General features: G+C 39.5%; 1 protein-coding gene across 5 annotated transcripts in view; it reads right to left on the bottom strand.

Annotated features, from left to right (window-relative positions):
- The window catches only part of LOC113019379 (protocadherin-15-like), a 248355-nt gene that overhangs the window by 127280 nt on the left and 105216 nt on the right, over positions 1-15859 (bottom strand). For all 5 annotated transcript variants that reach the window (XM_026163064.1, XM_026163065.1, XM_026163062.1 and 2 more), the window contains exons 12-16: positions 13742-13948; positions 9553-9687; positions 6447-6596; positions 6127-6218; positions 5515-5616 (exon numbers count right to left, since the gene is read on the bottom strand). In XM_026163064.1, coding sequence (XP_026018849.1) covers positions 5515-5616; positions 6127-6218; positions 6447-6596; positions 9553-9687; positions 13742-13948 — 686 coding nt within the window. The remainder of the gene's footprint in view (positions 1-5514; positions 5617-6126; positions 6219-6446; positions 6597-9552; positions 9688-13741; positions 13949-15859) is intronic.

The raw sequence follows: 15859 nt of genomic DNA, 5'->3' as shown, positions 1-15859 counted from the left end.
TCCTGTTTAACATTTAGGCTACCCTCAACACATTTGTTCACAAGTATGATCAAATTAGCATCAGGTTCCTGTAGACAATGTAGAATGGACTGACTACTTGTTATTTTCAATGCAAGCCAGCAATACAAACCACAAACCTCTCCCTAACCCTTTCCACTGCTCAATGAGAATGTGTGGCACATGAAATGTAATTAAGACTCAAAGTTTTCCAAAGCTTCAATACCCAATGTATTCATGTTTGCACCTATACAGTACCATGATGATGAATTTCAGATCATCAAACTAATTTCAATATTAGAAAAAGACAACCCGAGTAAATACAAAATGTCGTTTTTAAATCATTTTATTTATAAATAGTGACAAATTATGGAAACCTACCTGACCCTTTGTAAAAAAGTAACCCCAAGCTGATAAACAGCTGATAAACAAAGTCATTGACATCTATCATTCTAGAAGGGGATAACCCAAAGGCGTGCCATTATCTACAAACGGAGAAAACTTGGAACAGTGATGAACCTACCTTAAAAATCCCCTCAAATCACATTAACAACCCACTCAGGAGGTCACAAAAGACCCCAGAATGATATCTACAGAACAAACAGGCTGCTTTGCAGATTCAGGCCCTGGATAACTTGTAATTGATGGAATTGTGAATTCTGCTCTCAAAAATTGAAAGTTTTTGGAGTGCCCTAGTCAATGCCCAGACTTAAATCAGATTGAGATGCTGACCTTAAACAGGCCTTTCATGAAAATCATCCAATGTGGTTGAATTAAAATATTTCGGCAAAGAAGACTGGGCTACAATTCCTGTGATCCAGTGATGCGAGAGACTCATTAGCAGTTATTGCATATGGCTTGATTGTAGTTCCAGTTATTAGGTTAGGCAGGTTTGGATAATCTTTTTTTTTAATTAATAAAGTGCATTTCATATTTTCTCTGGTTATCTTTGTCTAACATGAAAATTGTTTGATGATCTGAAACTGACGATCTTCTTGGTGTATGTCCTAGTATAGTATTAATCTTGACATAAACAGGTAAACTCCAGGGCTGGAAAAAAACTCTTGTTTCTTAAAGCTGTCTTCAAACGTCTCCATAGAAAAGTTAAGAGCATTAAAAAACATTGCAGCCTGGTAGATATAGTCTTGACCTCCCTTTTCATGCTAACTGCATGGGGCTGAATTTTTAAATGCTTACCTGACTGAATTGCTAAAAGCCAAGGATAATCTTTGACTAAAAGGCAATTAATACTGGTGGTTATAGCTGTTGGCTTTTTTCACCTCAGCTAATTAAAATTACTGAACTGGACCTTTTGATTGTGTATATGGCGTTGGTGCCTTTTGATGCGAATTAATTTATCAGCTAAATGTAAAAAAAACCGCATACACATCACATTCAAAGGTCTCTGCTTCAGTTTCAGTGAGTGAATTTTTAGTATTCTTTTTTTCATCTTACTTAGCACTAATTAGCAAATATTGATGTCTGGGTGATGCACATATACAGTCAATGCACCTTGTTAACTAAGCTTGCTAGCTGTAGTTGATAAGTCACATCACTTGTGCTCCCTTTCATAATTCACTACATGACACGTAAGGTACAGTAAAAATGATCTCTTTTTTGCAAATTTACTTTTTATCTAACATCTTCATCTGTGTTATCTTCTCTCTCTCTTGTGGTGATTTATTTCATTATTAAAAGTTCCAGACGCCTAACGCGATACTTTAAAAAATGCTCTCTTTTGTTTTTGTTAGCTGCCATCATAATGAGGACACAGCTCATTCTGAGTCCAGATTTATAGTTTTAACAAATCTGTAGCACAGAGAGATATTGATTTGTCAGGTTACATTTTCAGCTGAGATAAATGGGGGTCTGGGGAAATTTGGGGACAATCTCCATGCCAATCACTGGAACCACCTCAATCTGCAGAAGTTCACATTCTATATTGATTTGGCAGCTTCATGGCTAGAAGGATAAAAAAGGATTCTAGTTTTGGAATGACTGAGAAATATTGCTCCAGAAAAGCAATGTGGCATGCAAGCCATACATTATTCTTGCTCTACACATTAGATACTATCAGTCTTGCTGAATTAATGTATTAGAGTTGGTAGGTTGATTCAGAGTAAATGTGAGGGCAGTAAGCAGGTCAGAAAATGCAAAAAACTTTAATGCTTTATAAAGTACCTGAACTTTGGAAGCTTGAGATGAAAGGCATTGCACGTTTTATTTTTTACATTATTTACATTTACATTAGCTTCCCAAAATGCAATCAGAAATGTAACTACTGTTTGACGTTAATAGTAAAACACAAAGCACAAGGGCACAACAATGTCTGATATCCAGAGGTAACCCATATGGTCTGGATATTTCTGATGTTTCTGTCTGGTAAATTTAACATTGTGAAAGTGTTATGGCAGTAACCTCTATGATTTATTGTCTAAGTAAAAATTAAGTTACTTCATCCAATCAGCGCAATTTCTCCAATGCATAGCAACCAAAATCACAAAACGGCCAACTGCAATTTAGGAAATGTATTCTTAAATAATTTCTTTACGCTAAAACCAAGCAAAGGTTGCGTTACAATTATGTAACATGTCTGTGACAGGTCAGGCTAATAAGACGCGAGCTAAAGTTAATTTCTTCCTTCCAACTGTTTTGGAAGTCTTTCTTCAGAGTTTATTAGATACTGTACCTTCAGTATGAGACAAAATGAGAGAACTGTGTGTATTTAAACATGTGGCACAATACATTTTTTGCCATTTATATGAAATTTATCAATTGATCTGTCTGAGATGCAGGTTTCCCATAGTCACAGTTGAAATCTTCAGTTAAAAATTCGCAAGCTAAAGTTTAATATTTGCATTTGAGTGTTCATTTCCCAAACTACATGTACAATATTACCTCTAATCAAAATGTCAACTATCAAAATACATTATTTATTTATTAATGAAGCTCTTACCTTATACATCATAAGTGAGCTGAGCTGCACTGTATTCTCAAATCTTGCACAAGCACCAGCACATACGTTTGCATACATAATAGTACATGAGCACAGTGCGTTATTCTGTCAGAGCTGTGGGAATATCTGAATGAAATTTAGGTGCAGATACTTTATTTGGAGTGACACTACACTACTGATGCTGCACACTGCTGATACACAGACCTTACCATATGCAAAAACGTTCATTTTACACCTTCCAGCATTTTAACCACGTCTCAGGGGAGCTGATTGAATACAGGTGCATTTTTGTCAGGTTTCTAAAGAGAGCAGAAGTCTCCACCTGTGCCCACTGACAGTTCAAATTAAATGTCCAAGTATTCAATCACATCCTCAAATGTATTTTATAATCAGAAATTCAGATATATCTCCCACTGACCTGCTCATCTTACATCAATTTAAAAAGACTGACTTCCTGTTATAGCAGCCTGCCTAACAAGTGATAATCACCTGGGTATTGCCCTGTTCTTTTTCCTCAAGCGGTGTGTAAAGGAAAAAAAAAAAAGAGTCTTGATTAAATGTTTCCCCATGTTTGCACCCAAGTGTTGCTTTTGTTCTGTGCTTCTCATTTGTAAAGCAGGGACTCGGCTTGTTTGTCCTTTCTACAAGGACACACAGTGTTAATTTGTCCTTTTGCTGCGCTATTCCCAAGTGCAGAATACAAAGAACAACACCCATTGAGTATCAGAAAGCTGTGTGGTGATGTAGATCAGCGAGTATGACTTTTGTTTTCATTGATGCCAATTACTCTGATGCTTTTGTGCAGTCTTCTTTATGGTGTTCCTCTATCTGATGATATACAACAAGACAAGAAAACAAACAAAAAAACAAAACTAAGTGGAACACAAAAAGAAGGATGACGTACATCAAAAAGTCTAAGCGTAACTGTTATACACAAAAGCTCATGGCTTGCTCCCAGTGAGTCTCTTTTGTTTCTTGCGTCAAGTTGCAGCATGGAGCGGCACAAAACACTCAAAAAAATCAAACTCTCCGAGAGTGCAGCTGCTACATCAATGTGTGTTCCAGTGGGTGAGTGGTTCAATGGTTGGATTTGCTTCTGTTCTCAAATATTGTACGGTAACTGCTTGAAACTAAAATTTCACATCTCTGCCAGACTATAGCTACGCAAATCAATACTTACAAAGAGTTTAAAATGTATTAGGAGCAGCTGCCTTTTCCATTTAATAAAGCTGGTTGGAGAACGGCAGGGAATTGTGATTTGCTTAAAGTTATGGTCCTTACTGATTCAATTAATGATGTAGAGATGCAGAGCAGGAAACAGGATAGAAGAAAATATTTAAAAAGCCGTGTTCCCAAGTCTGTCCGTACCCCTCGAAGGCAACAGACCATAGTGCACTACATTTGCTTTCTACCTCTCTCTGTGGTATTTCAGATGCCACGTATGTCAGTATTTGTTAAAATCGTTCCTTTTTGGAGTCAGAGACAGTATAATTTTCTCTCTGCTCTCAAGAAGAGGGTGTCTTGAGGCACCCTTTTATTCTGCATTGTTTCTTCCCCCCCCTCACACTCACACTGTCAAGGCTCGGCTGTGTGGCAGGCAGGAGGAGGACCCAAAATGCAAAACTCACACAAACGGGGATGAACTCAAAAGGCAGCTTTATTGCTGAAGAGGCAGAACATAGGAAAATACAAAACTAAACTGGGAAGAAAGTAAACTAACACTCGGAGGGAGAAGACACAGGGAAATCCACGGCCAGCATGAGGACGACGTCGACGCCTGGGAACAGAGGGAGACGGCAGACCAGAAATACACAGAGTTTAACGAGGGAAGTGGGAACACACGGGAAACACAGGGTGACACGATAATCATAACGGACAGGCGGGGTGAACTGAACACTGACGGGAGAGGTGAAACAGGAAGTACAGAGGTTCAGACAGGAGGAGAGAGAGCACGAGTAGAACACCAACGTAACAGGCAGGGGAGACACGGAATAAACACGAAAGGGGACGAGGGCTCATAAATACATAGAGGGGCACACATGGGGGGAGAGAGAGCACGGGGAGAACTTAGACATAAAGGGCAGGGGAAACATGGAATAAAACATGGAGAGACGAGGGCTCACAGATACACAGAGGGGCACACAGGGGGTAAAAGCCATGAAGGGAAAACACTTAGGGAACAACACAACAGGGCAACTCAGAAAACATGGTCTAAATAAGGAACAAAATACAAACATACAAGGAAACTAAGAACACTGGGCCAACATGGCCCAGGACCATGACACACACTATCCATTTTCTTGTTTCAGACTCCTTTTCAGCTCTATTCCGATTTAAAACTATAATTTAAGATATATATATTTCTAAGAATGAAAACAACTTCTCTGAAAATGGCGAACAGAAAGAGTGACAGGAGAGGGGTAACAAAGTGGGAAGCGACAGACAGAGATGTGCCGTGTCTGACGATGAGTGTGGACGCTCCGGAAATCTGATGACCTTTTGAGTTTCATCACCAGACAGAAAGAAAATACCCGGCGAATCACAAAGTGAGAAACCCCTACCTTCGGTGGGGTTCAGGCCCGTTGTCCATGGCTTCTACGGTCAACGCATAGCTCTGCCCAACACTTAGCTGCACGCCTGGTGCCACAGTGATGATCCCACTGCTGTGGAAATAGTTACATTTATCTGATTATAAATACTTATCACACTTTCATAGTGGATTTTCTAACTTTACCTGAGCTATTCAAGAAAATCACCAACATAACTTCCATTATGCTATTATTTCTAACATGCATAGTTTGCAAAAGCCTGACAATTTAACTACTACATTTATTTGTATTCTCGATCCAATGTCTAAAGCACTTATACCAAGCAACATCTTAAGCAGGAGTTCTATCCACTGCAATGCTGTGTTGGTTTGCTGGCAACCTTAAGGCCACAATAAATCCCAAGTGACTCATTGTCATTGTTAGGCCTATATAATTTTTTTTATTTCCGCATAGATTGGTGCGGGCGAGCGGTTTCACCTTTTTAGAGCCTTTATGTTTAGCTGAGCGATTAATGGTTACTGCTAGAGATTTCACTCTTCAAAATTGCAACAAAATAGCAAAGAAGCATATTCCCTCAATGCTAAAAAGTAAATAAAACAAAAACAATGCCACTCATCAATTTACCTGTTGCCTATGACAAAGTGTCCTTGGTGACCAGCCAAAATCCGATACGTGATGAGACCGTTTTGACCTGCATCGGAGTCAAATGCTGACAGCTAGGAAAAGACGCATACACACACACACACATACACACACGCACACACACACACACACACACACACACACACACACACACACACACACACACACACACACACACTCACAAATGTGATTCATGTCCAAACACTCACAACATGCTCCAAGAAAAGCTTTAACGAATCATGCTGCTAAAGCTGCCACAGACTAGATGTGTTATTAACCTGTATGCGTTCGACAGTGTGTACCTGTAACACGGCTTCTCCAGGCATCATGTCGATAAACAGGTTCACATTATAGGAAACGTTAGGAAAGGTTGGAGTGTTGTCATTAGCATCCAACACTGTTATGGCCACGGTAACTGCAGTGCTCTCCTGGACACCGTCTGATGCTACAAGCTGAGACAAAGGCAGAAAAAGAAACAGTTAACAAAGCAAAGAGCCAAAGTGTTCCTTCTTTTAAAAAAAACACAGTCTTGATTTTGAGAGGCCTGCTGATGAGAAGGCGGGTGGACTATGCACTGAATCTGTGCTTGACATCTTGAGTTTCCTTAACTTTGTATTTCTCTTAAAAAAAATTAAGGTGTAGGATTCTTTTGATAACAAGAATAATAATAACGTTATTTTTAAATGACGTTACTTCATTAGTTTTATCTTGAAATACTGAGTTGGACCCCCTTTTTTGTCTTAAGTACAATTCATTGCACAGAATCACCAAGGTGTTGGAAATATTAAGCATAGACTTTGGTCATTGAGGTGATAGCATCACACGGTTGCTCCAGATCTTTGGGTTCCACCACAACCCAAAGGTGCTCTATTGCATTGAAAACGGGTGACTGTGGAGGGCACAGTGAACTCATTATCATGTTCAAGAAACCAGTTTGAAATCATCTGAGCTTTGTGACACAGAATATACGTTAAAAAATCGGTACACCGTGGTCATAGAGGGATGGACGTGATCAGCAACGAAACGCAGGTGTTTAAACTACGCTCAGTTGGTGCTATTGGGTCCAAAATTCTGCTGGGGAAAAAATATATATCTCCCACACTACTACACCACCCCCACCAGCGTGAACCGTTGATACAAGGCAGGATGGATCCATGCTGTTTATGCCATATACCCTAAGCCAAGTTGGATGAGTTGTAGCCTCAGTTTCCCTAAGTGTCCCTAACTGAAAGGAGTGACACCTGGAGTGGTCTTCTTCTGCTGTAGACACTGTGCTTCAAAATTTAGCATTCAACAGAAGTTTGCAAAATACTCAATTTTCATTTCTATTCTATTCCATTCGGATGCTGTCTGATTAGAAATATGCATTAACAAGCAAAGAGATGTACCCAATAAAGAGAGTGTAGTTACAAGATGCTTCACAGTATTTACCAAAAGAAGGGACATTAAAGAATTACAAAATCTGTGTACAGAAAGGAAAATAATGGAAACTGTGGAAACTCTTTAATCAGTGCTGGCTGTCTCTAATTTAACCTACACGCAAGAGTACTCCCGGTAACTATCGCCATTTATAATGCATACATTTATTTAAAAATGCATATAAATAAGAAATAGCATTAACAGTGAGAGTTATGCTTAGTCAACCTCGTATAAAGAAGACTGAAAGGATACTGTACAATAAAGGTGAAGCTGGCTGGCTTTTGCTTACTATCAAGTGAGCAGTAATGTTTTTCTGAAAGCAAACTGCTGAGCTCCTCTAAGTAGAGCCTGTTCTTTATTATTGTGTTTTGCACCCTGCCACTTTAAAACATCAGTTTTTGTGGCTTCATAGGTACAAACACGAAAAAAGCTCAACTCGACATGAGAGAAATGTCGAAAACTGATTGTCGTTCAAGTCTTAGGAGCTCGATTAACTTAGATAAAATTAATCACGTTAAGTATGTTGTTTGTTTTTAAATCAACTTTAATGTCACAAGCATGTTTTTAGTCTCCCCTGTCCTTTAGTTCATGCTCTGAGATGTTCAAAGCATTCAAAAGTCAATTAAAGCGCTTCACATCCATGACAAATTTTGTTTATGACCGTGCCTGGTTTCATCTTTTTTTCCCCCAATGTCCCTCCACTCGCCCATAAATGAGTCAGTAGCAGAAAAATTCAAGCGAAAATGTGCATTTCAGCCATGTTTTAGAAATCATTCAAAGCGAATATCGGCAGGAAAGAAGTTTCTTCGCTGATACCAATCTTCTCCACAAGCTCATCTGCCAAGAAGCTGATTCACTCCTTCAAATGAAAATCACCCACCATTTCTCATATCTCTCTCTGCCTTGAGTTTAATTTCTCCTCCAAGGCTTCATGATGATTACTGTACACCTCTGCCTTTAAATCAATACACCAGGCCTTCTGCTTTTTCCATCTTTAACTCCCAAATTGCTGAATACACACTCAAGGACACATAGAGCCGCATACAGTCCCACACGTGCACACACACACACACAAACACACACTGCCAGAGTTACCAGCCTGAGCTTGTCAGATAACAGCTGCTGTGTGAAGTAACAATGCAGTACATCATATACTGAGATACATTTTGATACTCTGCTTGACATTGGGCAGCTTACATGCGCCCTACCAATGAAGACGCTGCTGGATTAGATTCCACTGATAAATAAAAAAAAAAAAAAACAAGGAGGGGAAAATGAAGAAAACGCACCAGGTAGACAGAAAAAATAGGGAAAGATGTGGACACAGAAGGACTGTAATCACTGTAATTAGTCTTGTTTGCTACATTCATTTCTACAGTAAGCAACAAAGGCATTAATTACTAGTGACAGTATAATAATTAATACTGTCATTTAAAACTCATTTTTTAGAAGCACTGTTAGGACAGAAAATCAAATCAACTTTTAAAAACATATGAAGGTTGAAGAAATTCCTTCCATGTTTGCCCTTTTCCTTCGCCTTCTCATGATTTTCTTACTTCAGGCCTCTCTATATGCCTCCCTCCACAGTCGGTGTGTTGTTTGTGTTCTCTGTAACCCTCTGCCCTCTTCTTTCTAATCTGCTTTTTTTGTGTGTGTGCTTCACCTGTACTCACATCCTCTGCATTTTCTCCACTCCTCACTTTATCTCGCTTCTCTCGCCTTACTGCTAAAATGGCTTAAATTCAGGCTCAAGCATAGGTTAAGAAACCCAAGCATATTTTTATTTTTCTGCGTATTCCTCTGATGTCATTTTATTTCCATTTTTCACTTCTTTTCGTGAGATTTTTTTATTTGTTTTTCCCAAGATCCCTGCTTTTATCTGACTTTGAAGGGGAGTTATTCAAATGCATTCAGACACTTATCTATCGCTTTTCCCCTCACATGCAAACACTTTGTGTAGTGCACACAGACATCAAGCCCATAGAGTACCGTGAATGTGTAGGAGTCTTGTGTCTCTCTGTCGACAGGCTGCACCAGAGTGAGGTATCTTTTGATTCCAGTAGCAGATACAGAGAAAACATGAGAATAGCTGTCCAGTGAGAATTGAAGCTGCGGATCCCGTGTCTGTTGAAGAGAGACATAACAACATTACAACATTTAACTTTTTGTTTTTACCCTTAAATCCTCTGCTGGGGGATCGCTTGCACTCAGATACCGTTCCCTCATGTCTCACTATCATCTACATTAATTACTATACATGCAAACCTGTAGTGAAGTGGGTACACTGGATTGGTTAAAAAAAAAAAATACACAGAGTTTCTGGCCAAGATGATAATTGATGGGCAAAAGTAGGCAAGAGCCAGCTTTCAAACTGTGTTTCTCTGAAATAATTATATTTAAACATTACAAAGCTGAATATATCAGTGGCAAAACACAGTGAATCCACACGCTTCATAAGCAAAACAGCTGTGAACAAAGAAGTGCTTGGACAAGAGATGGTTAAGAATATGAATGAAAAACATCCCTTGTGTTTTCTTGACATAACAATTTCTAAGAAGAGGGCTCAATCGGTGTGTGTCTGGGTGCTATACTCAGTGATGGAGAGGCAATCCTCATCCAAGCCCTCCTCTGACATTACCTACACAGTCATCTCTTCTGTGTGTGTGTGTCTGTTTGTGTGTGTATGTGCGCATGAGGGAGAGAGAGAGAGGGGAGCTCTCATTCCAGATAAGGCTGGCTCAGCAGGGTAGGGTGGGGTGGGGTGGGGGGGGGGGGGGGGGGGGAGCTGATAATGCTGTCGATGTAGCCGGTGTGGATATTGAGTCATAAATAAGCATGCACGTACACACAGTAGCACAGTTACAGGCGCACACAGATACTTGCATTTGTATGCGCACACACATAAATAAAAGTGATGGATGTCACATAAAAGCAATTAGGACTAATCATCATTGTTGGTGCTTAATGCTGGAGGAAAGGCCAGGGTTAGCAATATTAAAAATAACTCAATGTATATCACTTGACACACACATACACAGTCCCGGGAACACACACAAATGCACACATTATGCTCTCTAAGCCCATTCCAAGCTGTTGGGGTCTTTTAGAAAGCAGCGAACCAAAGCTTGTTTTTGTCAAAATGCCTATGCTACATCTTAAACAAACTAAGCTCCTGGGAATGCATCGGCGATAACAATGTTGCAGCACTGTAAATATCTTACATTACCAAGAGGCAATTTAAGAGGGAAATGGTTTTACTATCCAGATTCAGAGGGAAATTAGATAGGGCACTTCACACACTGCAAGCAAGGCACAAAGTCGAGATTCGGCAGAGCTTGAAAGAGGGCGGCGAAAATGGACACTTGAATAGACCAATCCCTCATTTCTGTATGGTATGATTAAATACTGTCACCATGCTTCTAGCTTTGTTTACATGTTGGTTTAATTTTGTTTCTAGGCAAGAGCTGGTTTATTTACATGAGAGCAGGATTTTATATCAGTAAGGTAAAGAGATACAAAGTGCTTCTAACAGCTGACCAGAAGATAGACCCATGCCCTGATTGTTTAGTCATAGCTTTGGTAGACCTGTCAAGATCTAGATTTTGCGATATGTTCTACATAGCCCCGCCAGCAGCAAGGCATCTGAAGGTAATATACACTCACCAACACTTTATTAGTACAACTTGCTAGTACAGTGCCAAAATCTATTTTTTCTTTTAGGACTTCCTTACTACTTTGCGCTGGAAACATTTCTTTGAGAGTTCAGTACATATTGACATGTTAGAATCATTCACATTCTCTCGTGCTCTACTGGGTTGAGATCCGACGACTGTAAAGGCCATTTGAATACAGCGAGCTCATTGCCATGTTCAAAAAACCATTCACCAAGTTGAGCTGTTTGATATGACGAGTTAAACTGTTGGAAGCAGCCATCACAAGATTGGTCAATGGGTCATGAAGGGCTAGACATGGTCTGTAACAATCCTCAGGTAGGCTGTGGCATTTAAATGATGCACAGTGGGATGTGCCATGAAAATATACCACCACATCATTATATACCCCCATATCTTTCCTGAACAGCTGATCTAAGGCAGGATGGATACATGCTACAATGTTGCTTAATCAAAATTCTAATCCTACAATCTCAACATTGCAGCACACCTGGCAATGTTTTTCCAATCTTCCATTTTCCAATTTTGGTGATTAGAATTCACCCATATGAATTGTACCCTTAGTTTCCTGTTCTTAGCTGACAGAAGTGGTCCTCTGCTTCAAGTTCAAGAGATGCTCTTCTGCAGACCTTGGTTGTAAAGAGTGGTTACCTGATTTTTTGTTGCTTTTCTATCAACTTAAAGCAGTCCGGCCATTCCCCTCTAATCTCTGGCATCAACAAAGTATACTTGCTCAGAGAACTGCTGCTCACTGGATTTTTTCCTGTTTTTTGGAACATTCTCTGTAAACTCTAGAGATAGTAGCGTGGGGAATTGTCAGTTAACAGTTTCTAAAATATACAGATCAGCCTGTTTGGTACCAACAACCATCCCATATTCAAAGACCCTTAAATCACCTTTCCTTTTGTCTGAAAAAAGATGTATTAGTCGTAAGTAGACTTGTAGTCAAGACCGCCTAATCCGAGACCAAGACAAGACCAAGACCAGAGGGTATCGAGACCAAGACAAGACCAAGACCAAGACCAGAGGGTATCGAGACCAAGACAAGACCAAGACCAAGACCAAGTCGAGACGAGACCAAGACCGAGACCAAGTTGAGGCGAGACCAAGACCGAGACCAAGACCGGGACAAAAAAGACTAACTTTTGTGTGCTTTTGAGGGCTGACATGATGGTACTGACTGGCCCCAAAGTCATCTGACAAAACAGCGATCACCTCCAAAAACTGTCTAAAGAATGGGAAATATGTAACTGGTTTCAGTTATACTTTATATATAGATAAAATTGTAACATCAAACTGAAGATTATAATCCACAATGTGGAGGGATTTGAGCATGGCTGAGCCACTGTGTGTCGCTGTGTGACAGCTGAGCAGTGAAAGGAAATTAATTGAGGAGCTGCGGCTCTCGCTCAATGGGAGTCGACTATTCTGATTCACTACAAAGCACTCTCTAAGCACGGCTCTTAGAGCTAAAGCTTTTGCGCATGATACATTATTGAACGTTACACTGTGTGTCATGGATACTGTTGACTCCAAATCTCCCGACCACTATGTTGATCTGAGACAGCAAGACCGAGACAGCGAGACCAAGATAAGACCGAGACCAAAGTCCGTCGAGATCAAGACAAGACCAAGACCACGTAAAAGTGGTCTCAAGACCGGTCTCGAGACCAAGACCGGTCTCGAGACATCCAACTCTAGTCGTAAGTTATTAAAATATGTGCTTTTGTGGTCCTATGTAAGCTGCTAATCATGTCTGGCTAACCTGTCACTCAGTTTCCCTCTCTTTTTTGTTATTTAACAATGTTGCTGAAAACATGAGATAGAGCGAAGAACAGAGAGTGTTTTCAATCAGCAATATTAGCTTAATATGTAAGCTAGCACCTGATAAAACAAAATTGTAAAAATAAAATAAAATATCTGCTAGCTTAAGCTGTTATTTTCAATCCCCTGTGTGAAAAGTAGGCAATTAGATAACAGGCCTTTTGTCTGCCTGTTATCAAGGATGTGCCTTTCAGCAGTTGTATTATTTACAACAAGTAAATCAGTAGGATAGCAAAGAGCTTGACAGGCCTACAGAGGTAAATGATCTCTAATACAACAGGAAGTAAAAGGCTAATGGTCTGTTTTCATCTAGTATAGTAAACTTTAACATCACAACACCAATGAGCATTAACATAAGTGAGTCATGTGTCTGTTGTTAGAAGCACAGTCCTTGTTAACACCACTCAGAACTCTGAAGGTCAAGATAGAAGGAAAGCACCGAGCTGATACCTACAGGTGTCTTATTGAGTGCCAGCTATAAAAGAAGTAGATTCAACAGATCAAAATGTTGTAAGAGTTTTTACACATACTAAAAAATCCAAACCATTTTAAAACAGCTGCGTCGTTCTGGTTTTACAAGAACATTTTCATTCTTCACTTTGTTAGAATTTGATTAATTAGTAACAACAATATTTAGTTTTTGTTTTTGAAATCAATCACAGCTCTGTACATGTTCATCATACCTCCTCCACATCATTATCCAGTGCTATTATGGCCAGTGGTACAGATAGGCTGGCGCTGGTCGCTATGGTGGTTCCCACTGGCGATGCCTCACTGATGTAGCCATGGTAACTAGGCTGCAGGAAGTAGGGTGCCTGGTTGTTTTCATCCAGAACTTCGATTTGAAGGCTGGCGAAAGCTGGCAGGGGGTGGCCGTTGTCCTGTTCTGCCTAAAGGGGAGAGAGGAAAGTGTAATAACAACCAATTTAGCTTTGAATCTTCTCTAACTGACCAGCCATAAATCACGCTGCTAAGCCTTTATGTCTTTACAGTGGTTGACGAAATTACACACAGTGATATGACAGATGCTGCGACTACCCATGTATTACAGTTCCACATGCTGAAAATAGTAACAAGTGTGCTTTTTTTGTTTGTGCTGGTGATTCTGTTTAATCAGTCTGTCATTTTATGAAATGATTTCTCTAAGGAAATTGGTAAGTCAAGTTCAAAGGTTTAAGTGCTGCTGAAAAAGTATGAGTTGATGATTTATTTCTGAGTTCCAGTCTTTTTTTCTTTTTCTTTTCTTTTGTTTTTTTAAGTTTATTTAAGTAATCAGTAGAGTTGTATAGTGTGGCTTCTCTGCTATTTTACAAGTGAAAAATGCTAACATGGATCCGTAATGAAAGTTCAGCTACAGGTCAGGGCTAACGTACTAATTTGAGACCTGTTTTTTGTCTACGTTTGCTTACATTTTGGCAACGTAACATTAGAAGTATGTAGAACTGACAATGAGCAAACGAAAACATGCTTTTGAGAAATTGTCATTTTAAAAACAAGAATCTTTCTTTGCAAAAGCATTCCAACCCTTCATCCAGTGCATTGGCAGCCAGTAGAGCTTTTATTTGGAAAAACCTTTCATGATTCATCACAAAGAATGGATGCCATCTCAAGGTTTTTCTATAGATATTCTGTGGGTTTCAAGTCCACTCAAGTATATTCAGACTTGTGTCAAATCCACATGAGTATGATCTCTTAAAAGATGAACAGTTACTGTGTTTTGGTTTGTTCATATTCTTTTTAATTTTGAGCAGTCTCCGTGTCCCTAATGGTGAGAAACGCTCTTTTAGCATTATGATACTATAACCATGCTTCACTGTAGGGATAGCATTAGTGAGCTTAATGAACACCAGTGCTTGGTGCTCATCAGGCAGAGTTCTTGGAGTTCATCCCAAATAGTTTTTGGCACATCGGATCATATTTTTTCCTCATGCTCTAATAATCCTTCAATGCATCTGGCAAACTCCAAACCAGCACTTATAAATCTTTCATTCAGAGTGGCTTGATGGAGTGTAGTTGATCGTTGTCCTTCGAGAAGGATTTTAAATGTTACAAGAAACATCTGAGGCGGTGACCACTGAGGTGCTGGTCACATACTGTATCTGACCAAAGACCCTACTTTACCTGTTATTGTTTGTACTAAAGTCATGAAACGTCCTTCTTTCATTTCACAACGGCAAAATAAATTGTTTTGTACAAATAAATGTGTACCAATCCTTTTAGTTTACCTCAGGTGGATTATTAAAAAAACCAGTGTATTTCTGTTACTTTGCTCCCTTCTGTTGCCTTTCCTTTCATTATTTATTCATTTTTTTTGAAAGAGCTATTAGTTGTAAAATTCTGTAAGTATGTGAGAGTAGCGTAACATATATATATATATATATATATACACACACATATATATATATATATATATATATATATATATATATATGTGTGTGTGTGTGTGTATATTAGGGGTGCAACAATACTAGTATCGATATTGAACCGTTCGATACAGTGCTTTCGGTTTGGTACGCATATGTATCGAACAATACAAAATTTTAAATTTATTTTATCAACTTTCCTTCTGACGATGCTGTCTGTGTTGAGCGCTCAGTGGATCTGCACTCGACAGTGGAGCCTAGGCGGAGTAGTCGAGTGCAGATTCACTGAGTGCAGGGCAAGCTAGTGAGACAGAAGTTAAGCTCTCCTTGCAACATGGCAAATTGAACCTCCCCCACCCTCATTCAGATCTGGCGTTTGGAACTATTTTGGTTTTCATGTGACGTATGACCCTGAAGGTAAGCGCGTCATGGACAAAA

Source organism: Astatotilapia calliptera, chromosome 3 (genome assembly GCF_900246225.1).
Source record: "Astatotilapia calliptera chromosome 3, fAstCal1.2, whole genome shotgun sequence".
In the NCBI taxonomy this organism is placed as follows: domain Eukaryota; kingdom Metazoa; phylum Chordata; class Actinopteri; order Cichliformes; family Cichlidae; genus Astatotilapia; species Astatotilapia calliptera.
The sequence above is the reverse complement of the archived record's forward strand: the minus strand, read 5'-3'. Positions and strand labels throughout refer to the sequence as shown.